The 23610-nt window shown below is 37.8% G+C and overlaps 1 protein-coding gene across 1 annotated transcript; it reads left to right on the top strand.

The window, feature by feature from the left end:
• Window positions 1–1444: 1444 nt before the first annotated feature.
• LOC114412979 (squamosa promoter-binding-like protein 8) lies at window positions 1445–4357 on the top strand. The gene is made up of 3 exons (XM_028377116.1): window positions 1445–2423; window positions 3380–3519; window positions 4074–4357. The coding sequence occupies exons 1-3, from the start codon at window positions 1771–1773 to the stop codon at window positions 4142–4144; spliced, it is 864 nt and encodes a 287-aa protein (XP_028232917.1). The 5' UTR covers window positions 1445–1770; the 3' UTR covers window positions 4145–4357.
• The last annotated feature ends 19253 nt before the right edge of the window (window positions 4358–23610 follow it).

Below are 23610 nucleotides of genomic sequence, written 5' to 3'. Positions count from 1 at the left end.
CATAGATATCACTGTATTCTCTATTATTATTATCCCTCACATTTTTCATTTTCCTCTCATCAATTATGAAACCATACTATAATATAAAATTAATTTATGAGTACTTACGTAATAGTAGCTAGTGGCTAAATTCAGGATATTGCTAATAATATTTTATGAAGTTTCAACCCAGATCTTTTGTTCAAATTAAGTTATTAACTTATATGTTATTAATTTGTATAAAATGTTAAATTAATTAATCAATTTATTTATAGAATAACATTAATCATGAAAAGACATTTGAAAAATTGAGAATCATGAAAGTGAGATAAATGAAGTGTTAAAACAATTTTCTTATATACTCTTTTAATGAGACAAGTGTAGTGCATCTTTCTCAATTTGTCCCAACTTTGGACTTTCGGGGACAAAATAGTTATTTATCTAATTAATTAATAAATTATACTTTTATATTTAGACATTACTACTTGCTGGCTAGTACTCTGCTGACCACTGGTCTTGCTTCTTTTGCGCTATTATTCTGGCTTTGAAGCAGAGTGGTTGGACCTATAGAGATAGTTGTTGAAGCAGCAGGCAAGGCAACTACATCATTTTTTTTTTTGTCCCAATATGTACGTGTTCTGTTAGAGAAAGTGTTTCATAATAGGAGAGCATGAGATATACTTTAAACCGTTTTAAGTATTGGATCAAATATTCAAGTGGTAAAAGCAAAAGAGTTACAGTACCACTAGCGCTAGTAGCAAATGAAAAAAAGAAAGTAAAACCCAAAACATTATTAGTAGTGACATAAAGAGTTTAATTTTTATAGACCAGTCTATATTATTATAACTTCCTCACCATACAAGACAGATGTTTCTTTTTAATGTATAAGATTGTAATTAAAACTTATAATAAACAAATATTTTAGATTTATAATGAACAATTCAAATTGTAATATAAGATTATCTTTACTTATTAACAATTTCTTTTGAAAGATTTATTAAATTGAATTTAGAATTGAAGATTAGAAAGCTAGATCAAAGTGGCAAACAATCCAAGAAAATCAAATAAATAAATACAAAATAGTAATTTAAAATGTTTAAGGAAAAAAAAAACTAGTTAAAGATTATGTGTAAAATATTTAATTAAAAAATAATAAAATATAAATCTCTCTCTATAAATTATATATTTTAATTTATAATATACAAAATCCTAACTAATAAGAATTTATTTGACATGAGATTAGAGTTTCTTACAAAATCAAACACAATCCTAAAACAATTTTTCCATACGAATTACTCTGCACTTTCCACCGCACTAACATTACTTCTTCCACTCATCTAGTGACAGAAAAAAATAAAAAGTGTGTAATTAATTAACATTAACGTGTAGAGGGAGAGTGATAAAGGGACGAAAGGGTACAACTTTTAAAGGGTGGAGTGAAAGTGTGATCCTTTTAATTTTTAACGCACCTCCCATTTAGCAGGACTTGAAATATACGCCATTAGAGTGTGAACCGAGGAAAAAAGACCAGAGTAGGCAGAGACCTAGTGGTGGATGTGTGGTTAGTACTTAGCTAGAGCCTGCATATTAGAATTGAAACCGAATCTCACTTCTTTCTCCAAGTTTCCCACTGCTATAGTCTAATTCTTAAAAAATCCTTCAAAACCCACATTTCTTCTCACCCCAAAAGAACCAACCCACACCATCAAATTAAAACAAAAAAAAAAACAAAAGAACAATTTTCTTTTTGCTTCCTCTAGTTGCTCGCACTTACTTAGTCCATATATAAAGATGTTGGATTATGAGTGGGGGAACCCATCAACGATCATACTCGCCGGAAATGAAGGTGGCACCACCGGCAAACCCGACCAGACTCGCCGACAAATCTTCGATCACAACTTCACCATGCTATCTAACAACAACATTCTACAAGGTGTCTCCCATCAGTATCATCACCACTTCAACCCACCACAACCGCATCAGCACCACGCCTTCTTCGACCCACGCGCCTTCCAAAGCGCGTTCACCACTTCCTTCTCTCCACCACCACGTTCCATGTTGTCGCTTAACTCAATCCCACCTTTGGCCACCCCCCACTGTGGGCTTGGATTTCTGCTCATGCACAAGCCTGATGATGTCATGAACTTCGAGGGCTCTGCTCACAGACTTGGGCATGGGCCTGGACTTGGGCTTAACCTCGGAGGCCGCACCTACTTTGATCCGTTCAATGACAACACGGTCAACCGACTCTACCGAACTAAGACGGTAGAGTCGGTTACGACGTTGTCGTCGAATTTGCCACGGTGTCAGGCGGAAGGATGCAATGCGGACCTTTCCGACGCGAAGCACTACCACCGCCGCCACAAGGTGTGCGAGTATCACTCCAAGGCCGCCACTGTCGTTGCTGCCGGGTTGACTCAGCGATTCTGCCAACAGTGTAGCAGGTTGTGGTTGTTTTTTGAGGGGGGGGGGGGGGGGGGGGGGATGGGGGAATTTTACGCAATGACGAATTTGCCATTGGGTGTTGTGTCTTGGAGCCCAATTATTGGCTTCGGGGTGATCCCGAGGCTATTTCCGTCCTGTTCAGGAAATTTCCCTCGTCTTCCATTTTTTTAGTTCTTTTTGCTTTGCTTTGCTTGTTTTGGTAGTACAATTACACAAACCCTTATTAAGTCAGTCCATAATCCACTTTCATAACGTGATAATCCTTTTTATAAAATATTTTAGACTATGTTTTCAACCCAAAATCATTTTCAACACAAAGAATTTAGATATTCATACACAAAATCCTTTTAGTATATATTTCTTTAATAAAGCTTACCATTTTGAGGATTCATCTAAGATTATTTCATTTTCGAAGCCGTTGAGCGAAAATGCCTTTTTTTTTTATTCAAAGTTGAATGAAAATATGTTTTGTCAATCGAAAATTAATCATTTTAAGCATATAACATTCATCTAAATTCTTTTTTATGATATTTTTCATATTAATATGTTAATAGTTTTATTTTATTAATAATTCATCTTAAAGGGCAAGTTATGAACCTACTACATCTATTCTCTAACAAAATGTCTTGTCAACTAATCGGAGGCAATTAAGGACAACATCATGCCACTGGCTTCCTAGAATGCGGTTAGAACAATGAGAACAGAAATACGAGATTGCCATATGGAACATTGTTATTTGTCCAATGATTACACACCAGTAAATATTTAACATCTCCGATCCACACTATCTTCTATTTACGTACTGCTAGTACTATATCCTGTTTTCATGTTTTTTAAGTAGCAGCATTCAATTGGAACTTCAGTAAATTACATCCTCGATTACAATTATGGCTTATCCTTGTTGTGTTTAATTAGTATAAAAGGAACTTGTGTTACTTTATTTTTTTTCTTCCAGATTCCACCTTCTTTCAGAATTTGACAATGGGAAACGGAGCTGCAGGAAGAGACTGGCAGATCATAATCGTCGCAGAAGAAAAACTCAGCAGATTGCTCAAGAAATTCACAAATCTCAGCATTCTTTGGACAATGTTGCAAGTACGACCTCTTCTTTGTTCTTTCTCTTTTCTCTAACTACCCTTCATGAACAACAAGTACACAATATCTTAAATTCTCCTTAATCTTTTCAAATACACACACTTTTAATCGTAGAAAGGAAATAAATATAATAATGATGATTATAGGAATCACATTACTTTGTGCATGTGCATTGTGCAGAAGAAGAGAAATGTCACAAGTGTAACAATTTGTACAACAATAACTTTTTGTGTCTATCTTTGCTCCACATCATTTATTACTTGTCATAATTTTGTTTTTGGTGAAGATTACTTGTCATAATAATACAAAGAGATAAATATAAAAATATTGTATAATTATTGTTAAATGTGTATTACGTTTCTTTGTAGAATAATATTGAAAATTCTCTCTTCCGTCATTCTCTATTTTTGTTTGTGATAATTTTGCATATTAATTGGTATATAAAATGCAGGATTTTAATTCAAAATAAAGTTTAATAAATTGCAATATTATAAACTTAGTGATTATAGAAAATGTCATGTAGTAAACAGAATTTATATATATGAATTTAGCAGGGTCCTTACCTGAATCTGGAGCTCAATCTTCGTCGTCGTCGGGGAAGGTGGCAGTACGTGTCACCCCCTGATTATTTCCAGCAACAAAGACCAAACCAAAATAGAGGCTCTTCGTCATCAACAACATCGATATCAGGGTCATTGTTTTTCTCAGGTGGTTAGTGCATGTGGGACCAATTTGCATGCCTAATAGTACCCCATGCCATTAATTAATGGAGGAGAATCAACAATAATGTACTGAATTATCTCTTGTAACTTCCTCTCCACATTTAATTTAGAAGCTTTAATAATATTCTTGAATCACTGATTTGTGAAAATGGTTTTAATTAATTACCATCAATATATATATATATATATATATATATATATATATATATATATATATATATATATATATATCATCCACTCACCCTTTATATAATTTATGTATAAAATATAATTTCTTGACTCTAAGTGTTATGTTGTGTTCAGAGGTATTTTGGGTGCCTCTGAACATCGTGGATACTTCAAGCAGTAAAAAGAATTCCAACGAGCAATGACAATTTCTTGATGAGAAGCAAATCTATAATCACTTCCACAAACACTCTGATACTAAATTTTGAATTTGCTTTAAATGTATAAAATGTGCTATGTAGGCATGAAATACCTTTATATAATAGTATGTGGAGTGTTGCTAGGTGCACCCAGCAAAGCTTATAAATATGCTAAAATTGCCCGTAGCTTCTTTCTTCCTTAAAAATGTAACTTTTTTTTTTCCGGAAAAATTGTTTACCTTCATTTTCAGAAACGCCGTGCTTCTCGTTTTCTCTTTTTCGTGCGGCATTGCCTCTGTTTTGTGGGGGTAGCAGCGTTGAGCGTAGCGGTGAAGGTGAAGGTACCGACGTCGAGCGTTGCAGTAGTCGGAGGCGGCAAACGAGGTACGCAGATGGTGGTTTGACTGTCGCGGACGTACGGATGACTTCCGGATCAAGTTGATCCGTAATACACTTACGGATCAACTTGATCCGGAAGGATGTTACGGATCAAGTTGATCCGTAAGATACAGATCAAGTTGATCCGTAACAACCTTCCGGATCAAGTTGATCTGTAAGTGTATTATTTTTTGTATTTGCTGTTTTTGCATTTATTTTCCTTTTTTCTTTTAAATTACTAATTTTTTTGTATAACAATTTTTTGTTTGATTTGGTTAGATGGACGAAGATGAGTGGATGTATGAAATAATGTCTGAACGAGCGGATATGGATTATGAAAATACAGAATCATGTGGTGCGAATGAACCACGTGTTGATTGTTTGGATGCGTTCAAGACTTCTCAAGTTATAATGTTAATGTTTGTCACATTTTTAATAAAATGAATACTAGTAGAAAACTTAAATTATGTGGATTTTGTAGGTGTTTGAGTGCCGAGAGGATGTTTCGTGGTGGGCTCGATCCGTGGCTCATGAAAACAGATTTGTGGCGGTGATTTTATGGTCGGACACAAACACAGGTAGTAGAGGAAGGACTACGTTTGTGTTAATTGGCTGTGAAAGGAGTGACGAGTATAGGTGTAGGAAAAAAGAATTTATCAGAAGAGACACTGGGACTAGGAAATGTGGGTGTCCCTTCAAGCTTTGTTGCAAGCCAGTGGTTGGAGGAGAAGGCTGGATGGTGAAGTTGATTTGTGGAGTGCATAATCATGAATTGGTCAAGTCATTAGTTGGACATTCATATGCGGGGCGATTGACTAAAGCTGAAAAAACACTTATTGCTGATATGACGAAGTCCATGGTGAAGCCAAGAAACTGATGGAAGCTTGCTTGTGGGGCTTCTATGGAGGCTGGATCTTTGAGCTTCAATGAGGTCCTTTAATGGTGATTTTCCACCATGGAGATGCAGCGGAAGACAAAGTGATGGAAGCTTGCTTGTGGAGCTTCTATGGAGGCTGGATCTTTGAGCTTCAATGAGGTCCTTCAATGGTGATTTTTCACCATGGAGATGCAGCGGAAGGCAAAGGAGAAGAGGATAGGGGAGGCACCATCCACTAGGGAATAAGCCAAGGAAGAAGGAGCTTCACCACCAAGAATTGCCTTGGATAAGAAGCTTGAAGAGGATGCTTTAATGGAGGAAAAGAAAGAGAGAAGGGGGGAGCACGAAATTGAAGGAATAAAAGAGGGAAAGAAGTGGAACTTTGAAGTGTATCTCATAAGACTTTCATTCATCAAAGTTACAACAAGTGTTACACATGCTTCTATTTATAGACTAGGTAGCTTCCTTGAGAAGCTTTCTTAAGAAAACTTCCTTGAGAAGCTTTCTTAAGAAAACTTCCTTGAGAAGCTTCTTTGAGAAAACTTCCTTGAGAAGCTAGAGTTTAGCTACACAAACCCATCTAAAAACTAAGCTCACCTCCTTGAGAAGCTTCCTTGAGAAGCTAGAGCTTAACTACACACACCCATCTAAAAACTAAGCTCACCTCCTTGAGAAGCTTCCTTGAGAAGCTAGAGCTTAGCTACACACCCCTATAATAGCTAAGCTCACCCCCATGACAAAAAAACATGAAAATACAAAAAAAATCCTACTACAAAGACTACTCAAAATGCCCTGAAATACAAGGTTAAAACCCTATACTACTAGAATGGCCAAAATACAAGGCCCAAAAGAAGAAAACAACCTATTCTACTATTTACAAAGAAGAGTGGACCCAACCTTGGCCCATGGGCTCAAAAATCTACCCCAAGGTTCATGAGAACCCTAAGGCCTTCTTTATCAACTCTAGCCCAATCCTCTTGGAGCCTCTTGCTCATGGCTCTGGTAACTGGTCCTTTCCTAGGGAGGATTACATCACAAAGGAGAAGAGGTGAGAGGAGGCGCCATCCACTAGGGAATAAGCCATGGAAGAAGGAGCTTCACCACCAAGATGAGCCTTGGATAAGAAGCTTGGAAGGATGCTTCAATGGAGGAAAAGAAAGAGGGAGAGAAAGAGAGAGGGGGGAACACGAAATTGAAGGAATAAAAGAGGGAGAGAAGTGAAACTTTGAAGTATGTCTCACAAGACTCTCATTCATCAAAGTTACAACAAGTGTTACACATGCTTCTATTTATAGACTAGGTAGCTTCCTTGAGAAAACTTCCTTGAGAATCTTCTTTGAGAAAACTTCCTTGAGAAGCTAGAGCTTAGTTACACACACCCCTCTCATAACTAAGCTCACCTCCTTGAGAAGCTTCCTTAAGAAGATTCCTAAAGAAGCTAGAGCTTAGCTACACATACCTCTCTAATAGCTAAGCTCACCTCCTTGAGATGAGAAGCTAGAGCTTAGCTACACACCCCCTATAATAGCTAAGCTCACCCCCATGATAAAAAACATGAAAATACAAAAAAAAAGTCCTTACTACAAAGACTACTCAAAATGCCCCGAAATACAAGGCTAAAACCCTATACTACTAGAATGGCCAAAATACAAGGCCCGAACGAAGGAAAAACCTATTCTAATATTTACAAAGATAAGCGGGCTGATACTTAGCCCATGGGCTCGAAATCTACCCTAAGGCTCATGAGAACCCTAGGGCTTTCCCTTGGATCTCTAGCCCAATCTACTTGGAGTCTTCTATCTAATACCCTTGCGGGATAGGATTGCATCATTCCCTCCACCTTGGAAAGGATTTGACCTCAAATCCTGAGGATCTTCATACTCTGGGCTCCTTCCCTCAACACCTGTAAAAAGAACAAAAACATATGTATTAGTGGTGTTTGGTATGTTGAAGTAAGGTAAGGTTTGAAAACCCATTTCCTGGGAATCTTCCCATGAAGGAACATGGTTTCTCACCAACTCAATGAGTGGTGCTACAAGTATAGAAAAATATGGGACAAACCTTTTGTAAAAGTTTGTTAAGTCATGGAAGCCCCAAATTTTTCTTATACTTGGTGGAGTGGGCCACTCAGGAATGACCTTTATTCTCTTAGGGTTCATGGGAACCCCTTGATCACTATTTGAAAAATTAAGAAAACTAACGCAATAAAACATACCTTTTTCTGTATTTTCATATTGATTATTCCTACCAAAAAGTACGACAAACCGAAGGTGTCCCATATGAGTACCTAAGTTTGTATTGAAACTAAAAATAAGAACAAATCTACCTAATGGGTCCCTATGTACACACACCATGAAGATGTTAGGTATACGAGTGATTTTACAAAAGAGCGTGACACCACTCAAAACATTCATCATACCACCTATTTTAGGGACTTGGTGCCTAATAATACCTATTTTGGGCACCAACAAAGCACAAGGATTTAAGCTCTTGCGAACCAAACCATCATCCAACAACTTCTTTACTTGAGGAATAAACTCAAGCCCAAGAGGTGTGGCAATGCTAGCAAGTGCCTTTTTACAAAAGAGAAAATGTGGAGGTTGTCTAAGAGGGAAAGTTTCTTTAATGTTTGTTTTTATTGTAAAATAAGTTTCCTTCTTAGCTAAACTCTTGGAGGAGACACTTACCTCCTTACACTTCTCTTTAACCACTAATGGTTGTCCTTCTTCTTGGGGGTAGATTTCTTCACTAGATTCTTCCCCTTTTGCTTTTTCACTTTCACTAGAGGAAGGTGAAGTAGTAGCCTCATCTTGGCTACTATAAATGTCTTGGCCCCTCATAATCATGGTTTTTGTGGTGGGGCATTGAGAAGTAATGTGTCCTCTTCCAAGACATTTAAAGCACTTTATAGAGCTAGTTTTCTCTTGCATACTAGCCTTAGGGGCTTGCTTTTCTATTGTCTTCCCCTTATCATCTTTGGGCTTAGAAGGTGTCACCCCTAAGATGCCTTGACCTTGGTCTTTCTTTGGATAAGAGTGAGAGCCATAAGATTTTGAAGTAGACTTCTTTTTAAGTTGTTGATCTACCCTTATTTCCCAATCTAAGTTAGCCTCTACATTGTCATTCCCATGGAAGTATGAGAGTTTAATGTTAGCCTCTTGAGGCTTTCTTTCCTTTTCTCTTCTATGGGAGTGAGGTCTAACATGTGACCTATGCCTTCCTTCGTAATAGTCACGAAGTTCTTCACTTTGGCTTTTTCAAGAGTTATGAGTACTATAGGAGGCATGTTTTTCTCTTTTCATTTCTTTCATTATTTTTCTTCTTTCTTCCTCTCTTATTTTCTTTCTTTCATCTTGACTTATTTCTTCCACTCTTTTTTTTCCTTTTTCTTTTCTCGTTTTTCTTTCCATAACTTGAGGGAACTCAACTCATCTAAGATTCTAGATAAAGGATCTTTATGACTAGTACCCTCGCCATTAACACTAGATGAATGATGACTCATGTTGGTTCCTAAGTTGTGGTTCTTTCTTGTTGGAGGTTTGAAAACAAAAGGTAAAAGAAAAAATGGTTGAAACTAGCCAAAATAAACACTAAAAGAGGTGTGAAAGATAAGGGAAAAAACTAATTGGTAAAATGCAAGCTATCTACACGGTTTGACAATGGAAGGTAAAGGAAATAAGCTATGAAAGTAAGCAAGAAAAGTAAACTAGGTGAATCCTAAGAGTGTTTGGATGAACACATTCAAGGTTCCCAACAAAACATTCACTATCCTAAGGAAAAATTGCCTAAAATTATTACACACAATTGGAAGTTTGGTAACCTATTGGAGGCTCCCAACACACTTCCAATGAAAGGCCTTTTGTTACAAAACTTGAAAGCAATGAAGGTAAGTAAATTGCAAATCAAAAAATTACAAAATGTCCTCAATTTTGGTGGTTGTTCTCTCTTTGGTGATTCACTCAATTTGAAGTACTTCTTAGTCCAATAGCTCTTAAGGTGGTTGGCCCCTTGCTTCTTGACTCAAATTCTTCAAGGGATGACACCAATCCTCCTTTCCAATTCCCTATATGGCAACTCACAAACAAGGAAACAAAGAGACAAGCAATAACCAAAGACAAAAAAAAATGAAATGAAAGCTAAACCAATGGAGTTTTAACAAGACAAATTTTCAAGGATTATTCAACAATTAAAGCAATGAAAAAGACATAGAAGCAAGCTAGGACTAAAAGAGAAACTTAGAATGGCTCTAGAGTAGAGTAAAAAAAACAAAAAAAAAATACTCAACAAACCTCTAGCTTTGGCACCTGTCTTCAAACTAATTTTCAATTGAAATTTCCAATTATAGAATAAATTTTGAGCCAAAACAAAAAGCACACTTCCCTTTCACCTTCTTTTTCTGGATACTGATTTTCTTGCCAACTTGTGTAATTTTTCGTATTTTTTTATTTTATCCAAATCACTTGTTTCTTTTTTTTCTAACTTTTTTCCAGATGTCTAGAAAATTCAGTAAAAATTTCAGCTCAAAATTCGAAGTAACCAATTCTCAGTAATTTTTACAAGTTTACATGTCCAAGTTGCCAGCACCAGCGATTTTTTTTCAAGCATGGCATATTGATTGCCTTGGGCTTACTTTCAACCTTCCTATGTATGTTGAACTCACTAGTATTGTTTACCACAATTTTAGGAGTTCAATATTCCATGGAAGAGGTGAGAGGAGTGACGAGTATAGGTGTAGGAAAAAAGAATTTATCAGAAGAGACACTGGGACTAGGAAATGTGGGTGTCCCTTCAAGCTTTGTTGCAAGCCAGTGGTTGGAGGAGAAGGCTGGATGGTGAAGTTGATTTGTGGAGTTCATAATCATGAATTGGTCAAGTCATTAGTTGGACATCCATATGCGGGGCGATTGACTAAAGCTGAAAAAACACTTATTGCTGATATGACGAAGTCCATGGTGAAGCCAAGAAACTGATGGAAGCTTGCTTGTGGGGCTTCTATGGAGGCTGGATCTTTGAGCTTCAATGAGGTCTTTTAATGGTGATTTTCCACCATGGAGATGCAGCGGAAGACAAAGGAGAAGAGGTGAGAGGAGGCTCCATCCACTAGGGAATAAGCCATGGAAGAAGGAGCTTCACCACCAAGATGAGCCTTGGATAAGAAGCTTGGAAGGATGCTTCAATGGAGGAAAAGAAAGAGGGAGAGAAAAAGAGAGGGGGGAGCACGAAATTGAAGGAATAAAAGAAGGAGAGAAGTGGAACTTTGAAGTATGTCTCACAAGACTCTCATTCATCAAAGTTACAACAAGTGTTACACATGCTTCTATTTATAGATTAGGTAGCTTCCTTGAGAAAACTTCCTTGAGAATCTTCTTTGAGAAAACTTCCTTGAGAAGCTAGAGCTTAGCTACACACACCCCTCTCATAACTAAGCTCACCTCCTTGAGAAGCTTCCTTAAGAAGATTCCTAAAGAAGCTAGAGCTTAGCTACACATACCTCTCTAATAGCTAAGCTCACCTCCTTGAGATGAGAAGCTAGAGCTTAGCTACACACCCCCTATAATAGCTAAGCTCACCCCCATGACAAAAAACATGAAAATACAAAAAAAAGTGCTTACTACAAAGACTACTCAAAATGCCCCGAAATACACGGCTAAAACCCTATACTACTAGAATGGCCAAAATACAAGGCCCAAACGAAGGAAAAACCTATTGTAATATTTACAAAGATAAGCAGGCTCATACTTAGCCCATGGGCTCGAAATCTACCCTAAGGCTCATGAGAACCCTAGGGCCTTCCCTTGGATCTCTAGCCCAATCTACTTGGAGTCTTCTACCTAATGCCCTTGCGGGATAGGATTGCATCAGAAACATTCTGCTAACTCTGAAGGAACACAATGCCAATAGCTATATGACCATTAAACAAATATACAATGCAAGAAGTGCATTCCGTTCTTCCGTAAGAGGAAGCGATCTTGAAATGCAACATCTGATGAAGCTTCTTGAACGTGATCAATATATCCATTGGCACAAAATAAAGGATGAAGACATGGTTCGTGATATCTTTTGGTGTCACCCAAATTCAGTGAAGTTAGTCAATGCATGTAATTTGGTGTTTTTGATAGACAACACCTACAAAACAAACTGGTACAGACTTCCATTGCTCGATTTTGTTGGGGTGACACCGACTAGGATGATATTCTCTGCCGGTTTTGCATATGTGGAGGGTGAACGCGTTAATAATTTGGTATGGGCTTTACAACGCTTCTGAGCCCTTTTTTTAAAAGCGTGATGCCCTCCCTGGAGTTATTGTCACTGACAGAGACCAAGCATTGATGAATGAAGTGAAGGATGTATTCCCTGAATGCACAAATTTGTTGTGCAACTTTCACATAAACAAGAATGTGAAGGCCAAATGTAAATCACTAATTGCGCAAAAAATTGCTTGGGATTATGTCATGGATTGCTGGGGATCTCTGACTGATTGTCCTTCAGAACAACAATTTAATGAATGCCTGAAGAAGCTCAAAATATCTTGTGCACCTTGGCCAATGTTTGTTGACTATGTCAAGGAAACATGGATAATACCACACAAGGAAAAATTTGTTTCCGCCAGGACTAATAAGGTGATGCACATAGGAAACACAACAACAAACAGGTATGAAACTGTTCAACTATTTCTATTAACGTTGAAAAATTTATGGAATTGTATTATTGTATATGTTTATTTTTATTTGTGTATTTGAAATGTAGGGTTGAATCTGCTCACTCATCTTTAAAAAGACTGTTACAAAATAGCATTAGAGACTTGTGCAGTGTGTGGGATGCCATGAACAACATGATTACGTTGCAGCACATAGAGATTAAAGCATCATTTGAAACAAGTACACATGCCGTTGGACATGTGTTCCAAAAAACCTTATACAGGAGGCTGCTTGGAATGGTTTCAAGGTATGCTTTAAATCAGATTGCTGCTGAATTAGAGCGTGTTGACTATGCTGACAAGAATCCCTCAAGTTGTGGTTGTGTGGTGAGAACCACACTTAGTCTTCCTTGTGCTTGTGAGCTATCCAAATATGTTGGTGGTTGCATCCCACTGGATTCAATCCATATGTTCTGGAGTAGACTCAGTTTTTCAGACCAAGGGTTATCTGAGCCCGAGGTGGGCATCAAGGACGTAATGGAAACAATATACCAAAAATTCGAAGAACTTGATGTTTGTGGCAAGTTTACTCTAATAACTAAACTTTGGGAAATTGCACACCCTGATCAGAATTCGATGTGTCCTCCTCCAGCAAAGGTTAACACAAAGGGGGCACCGAAGAAAACTACGAGCAGGAACCCAAGGTCAACAAAGCGCCATCCATCTTACTGGGAGTATGTAGATGCCTTTGAATCACAGCAAAATAGCAATTCGTCAGTGAGGCGTACTACATCATCCTCTGAGCAACCGAATCGAAGAACGATGATGCCCATGTTGGACCAGTTTTAGCCATTTATGCACAACTTCATTGATAAGATTGTTGATGTCAAAGCTGATGGTAACTATGGATATCGGTCGGTTGCCGATTTATTAGGTATGGGTGAAGACTCTTGGTCAGTGGTCCGCAACCATCTGCTTAAAGAACTTTCCAATTTCTCAGAAGACTATATCAAGCTCTTTGGTGGCACGGAGAGATTTGAGGAATTAAGGATGTCACTACTTTTTGATGGGTTAACCAAGGTATGTAATTTATGTATTTGATTTTTAAGACTTTACTTTGAAATTAAGTTTGACGTGTATATTTGTTTCATTTAGGTGACAACGGATAAGTGGATGGATATAACGGACATGGGACATGTCATTGCATCAAGGTATAACGTAATCGTTGTATCCTTGTCTAAACAACAAAAAATGACATTATTTCCCCTTAGAAGTCAACTGCTGGCAAATTCTTCATTGCATCGTATAATTTGTATCGGTCATGTGTATGGCAATCATTTTGTTGAGGTACATTGTAGATATGAAGTGTTTTTTTTATGTTTATGCAATGAGTTTTGTAGGATTGAGTTAACATTTTTTTCGCATACACAACAGGTTTATTTAAAAGAACGTTGTCCCTTACTGCCTGTAACAACAGGTTTATTTTTTTCGTGGCCAAATCCATATATTAGCAGAATGCAACATTACAAGAGCTTCGTGATGTTCAACAAAGACTATGTTGACATAAATGATGATTGAACATGTAATTTATAAATGGTTGATCGTTTTGAACATGTAATTATTTGTTACGTCCACAACAAAATTATTACTTAATTCTAAAAAAGCATGTATGATATATCGTTGTTTGAGTTGACTACACATTGTGGAAAATCGTGTATGATAAATTGTTGTCTGCATTAACATAAAGCGCGTGAAAGGACCCTGCACACCATGACTACACATGCAGATCTGATGCAAGCTAAAGCATGTCACGTCATTCGTGTAGTTGACAACACATACAGAAAGCATGTGCATGCGTATTTTTAATCTTAAAAAAATGCAGCACTGATATTAAAAGTCATCTATATATATGGCACAACCTAACCCTGTAAGAAAGCACAAGTTTCAGTATCAACCCAAGTCTTACAAAAAACTATGGAATTCTTGGGAGAGACAAGCAGTCAGACAGTTGTGAACTCCACATTAGGTTTTATTTTTCCAAATGGATCCATTGTTCACAACGACAGTGGTGTTTCCTTTCAAGCTTCCACTCCAGTTCCCATTCGAGTACCTAACGTGTGTGATTTTCAAACGTTAAAAACCAGAATACACAATACCCTTAAGCTAACCGACAAGCAATTTTTGGATGAAATTTACTACCGGCAGCCTTTCATGTATGCAGGTAATCAATTTCGGTTTCAATGTATGCAACTGAAAGATGATGCTGATGTTAACACAATGTTAATGTGTAATCATGAATTTTCATTTGTTGGTCCGATTGAGTTATTATGTAGCGTTGCGAGAACCCCAAATGGTATTTTAAACTTACTTGAAGCTACTATGACCCCTACTCATGATGCCCTGCTATATTACAATGGGAGGTGGAACATGTCACGCCAAAATGAGTTTGTTGGTTACTCGTTCATAGGAAAAAATCCCAAAAACTTTGACATTCCCACCGGATGTACCATGGATGAACTGAAGGATTGGATCAAGCAAGTTGTGCCTCGTGGGATTCCCCCTTATGGTATTGATGAAACACAAATGGTAAGGCGATTGTTTTTTTGGAAACCAAGTCACCATGAGTATTCAGAAAAAGTTATAAAATTCGAAATAATTGAACTCAAAACCAACGAGGATGCGATGAAGGTGCTCATTGAGTCTAACTACTGGAAAAAGATTGGGCCAATAGAAATTTTAGTTGTTTTCAGTAAACCTGTACCGCAAATGGAAGACGAGTTGTCCTTGTCGCAAAATTAGCATGAGTTAGTTGTAGTATTTGATGCGAATTTAATTTCGTTCGACTATGTAGAAGTTAATGTACTATTTGAATTCATGTATTGCATAATCGTTTTCAATTAGAAGAATCTCAACTAAAAAAATAGATTACTGTATATAAAAAATTAATTAATGTAACAACGATAATAGTGAGAAGCACTGGCAGCAAAGAATAAACAATTCCAAATACCTGCCAATGTTTATACCTCAACAACTAAAAACTAAGACGAAGAACACAAGTCTGAAGCACAAAAAACAAAAGGGGGATAGTAGAAATGAAAATGGAACTAAAAAGAAGAAAACAAAGTGCATGCATTCATATTGATGAGGAATCTGTTTACTAATCTCACTGTGTGTGAAGTGTTTTTCATTTTATTTTTTTTGTTGGAAAATGTGGAAGACGAAGGGAATAAATACAGTTTAGCGAATGGAAGGGAAGGAAGGAAGGGGTGCATGGTGGCTTTGGTGTTGATTCGCCACCGGCCATACGTAGTCAACACAAAATTAATCAGGTTGTCACGCCGTTTCAGGTTCTAGGGACAAATTCAGAGTCAGTGGAATTGACTGACACGTGTCCATTGTCCCTTCCTGCTTAAGGTTCTCTTTGTCTTCGACCTTTCACTTTCAAACTTTGCAGCCAAACCAGCCAATTATCCAGTTTGCATGCCTGCACTAAAAAACACGAATTGGTTTTTAGGGTTTAGGGTTTACGGTTTGGTTTTAGGGTTTAGGGCATAAAGAAGTACGCATTAGCATTGGCATTGGCATTGATATTAATGTTGTTATTTAATGTACTGTTTGAATTCATGTATTGCATAATTGTCTTCAATTAGAAGAATCTCAACTAAAAAAATAGATTACTATATATAATTTTTTTAAATTTTTTTTTAATTTGATAGAACAAAATTCTTTTGAACTTCTTTATTTCAATTATATTTAAAGTTATATTTAAAATTACTTTTTATTAGTTGGTAAAATAAGTTAACTAGACTATTTTAATAGCATGTGTGTATATAGGCACAAATGGAATACACAATCAATGGAAATAAATAAAACTAACATTACTAATGAAAATAAATAAAACCAACAATATTAATCAAATGGGTTCATGTACAATATTTGTATATACATGGAATATCAATATAAAATATGTAAATAAACTACGCCTGATCCATGCGTCGCCTGCATCTAGACCTAACATATACTAGATGATCCTGTATATACACACCCCTAGACTCAGATGGCGCTCCAACCTATTAAATACAAAACAAACAGATTACACAAATTTTTTTAAAAAAACTCACAATGTATCAATCAAATATTTGGCTATTTGTAAAATGAAGTTGTGACTGTTTACGGATCAGGTGATCCGTAAGAGTTTTCCGGGTCAACTTGATCCGGAAAAATCTTATGGATCACTTGATCCGTAAGCTATATCTGAGTAAGTTACAAATCAGGTGATCCGTAAACTATGTCTGAGTAAGTTATGGATCAGGTGATCCGTAAGCTTTTTCTGGATCAAGTTGATCCGGAAAACTCTTACGGATCACCTGATCTATAACCTCCTCCAAGCTTCCCTTCTCCGCCATCAATGGCAGAAATAGAGGACAAATATCATGCTTACCTCCACGGTCGATGCTGACGATGCACCCTCGACGGTGGACGGTGGTTCATGGTTCATGGCTCCTCTTCATGGCAACAACAATCAAACGCAATACGAAAATGGCTCGTGGTTTATGGCCGAGGAAGAAGAAGAAGAATCAAATCAGGAAGAAGAAGAAGGTAGCGCGAGAGAGACAGGTCCAAGAGGTCACCAACACAATACGAAAATGGCTCTGAGGAAGAAGAAGAATGAGGTGCTGTGTGAGGAAGAAGAAGAATCAAAGGGGCTGTGAGGAAGAAGAATGTTGGGTGCAACGAAGAGAGAGAGTAGCGGGAGAAAGAGAGTTAAGCTTTTTTTTTAAAAAAATAACCAGGAGTATTACGGGCTTTTCACCTCAAGTGCTGGGTGCACCAACAAAAATGCTGGGTGCACCTAGCAGCACTCTAGTATGTGACAGGTGAAACAGTTAGATAAATGCTTTGGGCCATGACTCTATGTAGAAGCCCAAAACGGGTCTAGAATAATTGCCCCCAAATCGATATTGCTTTATTTATGCAATGTCAACTTAAGAATCTAGAAGTGCATATATCTTCCTGAACAGTTGCCCCCGAGACCATGTTGTCTCATAGAGACAACTTCGACTTGACAAGTATAAAGTTGACATTTATACAGGAACAATTTCCCTCGAGTTCATGTTGTCCCACAAAGGCAGCGTTGGCTTTACAAGTATGAAGTTAATATATGCACCAAAATAGTTGTCCATGAGCCAATGCTATCTCATAGAGGCAATGTCGGCTTTTAGAAGTATGAAGATAATATTCACCCTAAAACAGTTGTGAAGCAAGGTTTTGCCACACATCAGTCTCTTATTTTAGCAATCGTTGCTCTACCCATTTTTGCATAAACTTTGCATAACGTTTTTGCGAATATCATGCCTTTTTAGCTTTGATCATTATCCCTCGATTTTGAAACCTACTTCCCTAGGTGCCTACAGATTTCATAGGTCTCTATCTATGCTTTTTGTTGTTCTTCCTCTAGTTGGACAAACCATATTCCTGGGGTTTGTATCTTCTTTTGTTCTTTCCCCGGTTCGACAAACCATATTCCTAGGATTCATATCTTCTTTCGTTCTTTCCTCGATTGGACAAACCATATTCCCGGAGTTTGTATCCTTCGTTCTTCCCTCGGATGGAAAAATCATATTCCTAGGGGTTGTGTCTTGTTTGATTTTAGTTGGCCTGAAAGTGATTTGTTACTCTTGCAAGAGTCTTTGAACAAAGCTAATATTGAAGCAAGGTGAAGCAAGCTTTGTGCAATAAGTAGAAAATGTCATTGACTTAAATGAAATTGAAACTATAGTAGTTGTACTCCTTTGCCATTTAGGAGCCATGGTCTTACCATAATTCATCTTTGGTAATAACATTTTAACCGTAGGCTTTGTTTTCTGCTTTTAGGGGAATAAAGTCCTGTAATCCCTTTTGAAGAAATTCAAATCCCACTCACTCTATGTGTTAGAATTAAATTGTATATATGTGATGGCATATGTACTATGTATGTGCAATCTTTTATAATGTCATGATATCATATTTAATATTGCAACTTAGTCAGAAGAATCAATTATTTATAAAGATGGCATATATTACCTTTCCACGTGAATTATGATTGTTTGCATTTTCACCTACATAGGCGGTTTCTGCAAAATCTTTTAAACCAAAGAAATGCAATGCGAGCTTGTACAATAGAGTAAGATAATATTAATCAGGTTAAACAAATTAGCTATAGGGTTCATAACTTTTCCATATTTGGCCATAAGCTTGCTTTAAATTACCATTTGCATCCGGTGTTATAGAAAGTTCCAACAGATGTACTACCCTTATCTGGAGTTATTGAAAGTTCCTATAGATGTACCCTTACCTAAGGAAAGAGCATGTGTATATGCTATAACAATTACATATACCATGACGTAGTCATGTAGTGTACCATGCACGTTTCATATTCCTTGCTTACTAACATGCAAAAGCTTATTTCTTCATTCATTATCAATATAAATAATTTTCCGTATGAAAACAAATGACCAACATATGCATATTATTTCACTATATTTTTTTGGGCATTTGGTGTTAATGACGACATTAACCTTAAAAGCTCATATATATGCAAACTTATATATTATATTTCTAACATCTAAGTGTCGTAACCTACCCTTTTGTGGGCGAGCGAGGCGAGGCTCTCCGGTGCGTTTTCCAAAGGAGGAAAATGCGTGGAGTCGCCACCAACGTTTATTTGTGGAAAATGTCAGAAAAACCGAAGGAAATCGGTCATAAAGAATATTCCAGATTCGGGAGTTGTATTTACGTTCGAGGAAGGTATTAGCACCTCTCACGTTTGTCCCAAAGGACAACAACCTTAAATTAGAATTATGTGAAATTGTGTATCTAAATTTTTATTTCTTTTTATTTTTTGAGGTCGACAAAAGCAGGGCTCTTGCTCCTACGTACCCTCCATCGAAGAGGAAATCAAACCTACGTAGTTCTTTTTAAGGGTGAATCAAGCGATTCTTTTTTACTTGGAAGGTGATCATTTTAAGGCGTTGGACCTTAAAAATGATCCATTTACTTGGTAAGAAAAACTGAGATATTGAACTTTTCAAATCCTTTTTTAGTGATTTTTTGTGGACGAGTTTGACTTTGCGGGTTGATTTTAGCCTTAGTTTCACTTTAGTTATTAGTCAATTCAATTAAGAAAGAGAAATCCCAAAGAGAAACGTCCGATTGATTTTTTCGCTTTATTTTACTAAAAGGTATTTTTTTATTATTATACTATTATTTTACCTCTTTTTCGATTTCCAACGTGGTTACGGCACGACCAAACGGTCGGATTTCATTTTAACAGAAATTAACGGATATTACAAATCAAATGATCGGTGGAAATTTATTTTATTTTTTGATTAAGCGAGAAATGACTTAAATAAATTACTGAAGTGCGTCAAAAGGGGTACAGAAAGTAAATGAAACATACACAAAACAAATGGGGACCACCACAGGTACATAAAATGAATTGAAAAGCTCGATTTGGGGTACTTACCGGTTGAAGACCGAAGAACAATGAAGAACGAACAATGAGTGTCGAAGAACGGTTGAAAATCTTCGCGTAATTACCCACGGAAACGTTACGGAAGCGCCTCGGCTTGAATTTTCTTCACGGAAACAATTTTCCTCAGCAATTTCAAGTGAATACGAAGTGCCAAGAAGGCTGAACCCTTTTCTTCTTCACTCCTCCCCCTATTTATAGCAAAATAGGGGAGGAGCTTGCCACCTAGCTCGCCCAGGCGAGCCAGGTTGCTTCCTCCAGAAGCAACCGCCTTCTGGAGGAAGAATCTGGAAGGCCCAAGTAGGCCTGGTTGCTATTTGTACCCTTTTTTTTTACTAATTACACCCCCCTTTACTTTTTTTGGTGATTCTTTTTCCATAACGTTTCAAAACTTTACGAATTTCGTAACGATACTTATTTTCTTTCCTTAAGGTTACGGAACCTTACGGATCATGTAATTACTCTTTTTTAGCTTTCGAAAAAGTTACGGAAACTCACGGATTACGTAACAATACTTCCTTTTGATTTTCGTCACGTTAGGGAATTTCATGGATTGCGTAACAACGCTTCCTTTTGATTTCTGGCACGTCTCGGGACTTCACATATTGTGCAACAAAGGGTGCCAAGTACTTTGAAGCGGTCAATTAAAGGTTGCATGCCATCATGCAATAGTCCTCGGACAAAATTATGGTATGACAGTTGCCCCTCTTTACTTACCTTTTATCGGAGATAAGAGGAAAGCAAAGATAAAACACTGATTTCGTCCGTCTTCGCCCTTTTCGTGATTAGTCTATGACGACTCCCGTCTCTCCTTCTCCTTTTTCTGCACAACACAAAACAAAACACAAACAACAAAAACACCAATAACATAATATACATATATACACATGTTTGGCGAAGGAACCGATCAGGAAAATAACAAAAACCACATTTCCCAGTCACCGGAGGCTCCGCACTTGATGGTGGAGGACGCATGAACAGCGCTAGGCAATCAATTCATGGGTCTCCGAACAAGATTACGAGGGTGGAGGATAGGCAAACAGCGCTAGGCAATCAATTCGCTGGGTTCCAGCCTCGATGGTGGAGGACATATGAACAGCGCTAGGCAATCAATTCATGGGTCTCCAAATAAAAGTGGAGAATGGAGGATAGGCGAACAGCGCTAGGCAATCAATTCGCGGGGCTCCAGACTCGATGGTGGAGGATGCATGAATGACAATCAATTCATGGGGCTCTGAATAAGATTTGAGGGTGGAGGATAGGCGAACAGTGCTAGGAAATCAATTCGCGGGGCTCCAGACTCGTTGGTGGAGGATGCATGAATGACAATCAATTCATGGGGCTCCGAATAAGATTTGTTGGCAGGACCGAATGGTCCACCGGTTTTTTTCTACCTAAAAAGGGGAATCATGGTTTTTGCAAAGAAAAATAAATCATTCGCGAGAGCACTGTATCTTAGAGAAACAATATACCCGTACCAAAGGTAATTTTCCTTGTAACCGAAGATGAAGGGCAGGATATCAACATTTAGCTTTTAAATGAACATTCAGGGGAAACATCGGGTTAAGCTAAAACTGGGAATAAAACTCACACAGGCAAGTGTTTTACCCTAATCCCAAACCATAACTGCACCATGACTTTATTTTGCACACGATTTCCTATCGAATCAAAATATCACACGCACGATCACGGACCAATAGGGTTTTCTCGAGGGTAGTGTTTTTGGAGAGGAAACTGGGTGTTTCGGTCTTTTCCTCTTTGTTTAAGTGGGACGGGATATCGCTAGTCGAGAATGACTTTGAATGGCAATCCCAAAGGAAGAACCACCAAAAAATGGGTTTTCCTCTGTCGACAGTCATTTACCTTGCCAAAAATTTATCTAGTCTGAAGATCTTCTGTTCTCTTTCTTTCATTGATCGAGAATCCTTCTTTTGCTTTCTTTTCATTTTTCCCTTTTCTTTCTTTTCATTTCTTCCTTTTCTTACTTTTCATTTCTCCCTCTCCATTTCATTCTTTGGGAAATCAGGTTTTAGCATTCATTACTTGCTCTCCCTTGAGGAGATTCCGTTGTCCTTTGCTTCGGGGGAAAGGATGAGGATTCTTTTTATAGGCCAAGGTTCTAAGTAGTCTAAGGTCGTGTCTCAACGGGGTCTTTTATCGTGGGAGCCCGATCTTGATATCTGGGGCACAACAAATTTGTGTGTCAAGGTATCAGTCTCGGGTTGAACTTCCATATCATTTCCACAAGGCACGCGTAACAAATGATGATTCGGAAACAACGTGCAAAATTAGTCATGGCCACAGCTAGGTGGGCACTCAAGCATCCAGTTTATGGCATTATGATACTACGGTTGAGGATTTACACAAACAGACCCAACGTTTCCAAATTGTGTTCTTTCATCGGTTCAATGAAACCATCCATTCTTATCTCGGTCATTTAGGAAAATAAACTCTTAGCGTCAGTCCCTTGTTTCCAAAAGATATGTTTGCTCTCTACGAATGATTTATGCTTCCTACGACCATAACATGCCGACCTTCGAGGTCTTCCTTTCTTTTCCTTTTTGTTTCATTTTTATGTTCACAAAAAACTATACATCCATTGCCATCTACGAGAAAAACTTTTCTTTGTACACCTACATTCCTATACATGACGAACTTTTTCTGTATACGCATTAGAACTCTTTCTCTTTATGTCAACACGGTCTATATACAAACACTATTCATGTTCAAAGATTTCTTTTTTTTTCGTTTTTTCCAACACACACCCGTAGTTTATACAAAAGTTTCTTTATATACACTCGTCGCTCACACACACAAGAATTTCTTTTCACACATTATTTACACACAAAATCCCTCTATAAACATTTCTTTTACATATAAAAACTCTTTTCTTTTCTTTGTACACATAGACACGACATTTGTTCACAACGATTATTTCTTATTTTTGGCGTTATCACGATTTTGGTTCATTTTATTTTTTAGGACGCGTTCCTAAATGAAAAACTCTACACGGTTTCGGAATTTCAACAAACACTATTGACAATCAACGAAGTAAGCACTAACGTAACAGTTCAAATGACATGTATGCACAAAACAAGAGTCAATCAAAACGAAACAAACGTTAGTCCTTCAGTTATACAAAATAAAATGATACGTAATAGATAAAAGAGGAAACATAAAAAGAGAATATGGATCTAGGGATCTCCTGGTCATGTGGCTCCGCTCCCTGCCAAGAAATCGAGTAAATTTGTCATCTCCTCGTCTATGCGGGCCTCATCTGCATCGCCGAGAGCCTCTGCGGGCGCCTCCCCTGCCTGGGCCTCCGGCCAATCTCTGGGCCATGCGACCTCTGCCCTGAACTGATCCGGAGTAGGGCATGGAAAAGAATCAAAACCCTGGCTCTGCAGGCTGAGGCTAAGCTGGTAGAGACAGTCATAGGTCTGCACGTGCACCCTGTGGTTGGCCGCCTGCTGGCGAACCAAATGCCGTAAATACCGCTCCGTGTCAAATGACCCAGCTGGGTCAGCCTGAGGAGGTGGCGGCGGTGCATTTGGGGCCTGCGGGTCGCCACCCTGCGCCTGTCTAGGCGTGCAATACTTTTC

Source organism: Glycine soja, chromosome 1, assembly GCF_004193775.1.
Source record: "Glycine soja cultivar W05 chromosome 1, ASM419377v2, whole genome shotgun sequence".
NCBI classification, from domain to species: domain Eukaryota; kingdom Viridiplantae; phylum Streptophyta; class Magnoliopsida; order Fabales; family Fabaceae; genus Glycine; species Glycine soja.
This window is presented reverse-complemented; position numbering and strand designations above follow the sequence as displayed.

Bases quoted from the DNA above. Each gene is read 5' to 3' on its own strand.
- LOC114412979 (XM_028377116.1), top strand. From the start codon at position 1,771: ATGTTGGATTATGAGTGGGGGAACCCATCAACGATCATACTCGCCGGA. The intron at 2,424-3,379 runs GTTGTGGTTGTT...TTTTTCTTCCAG, and splicing joins TTCTGCCAACAGTGTAGCAG to ATTCCACCTTCTTTCAGAAT. The intron at 3,520-4,073 runs GTACGACCTCTT...TGAATTTAGCAG, and splicing joins TTCTTTGGACAATGTTGCAA to GGTCCTTACCTGAATCTGGA.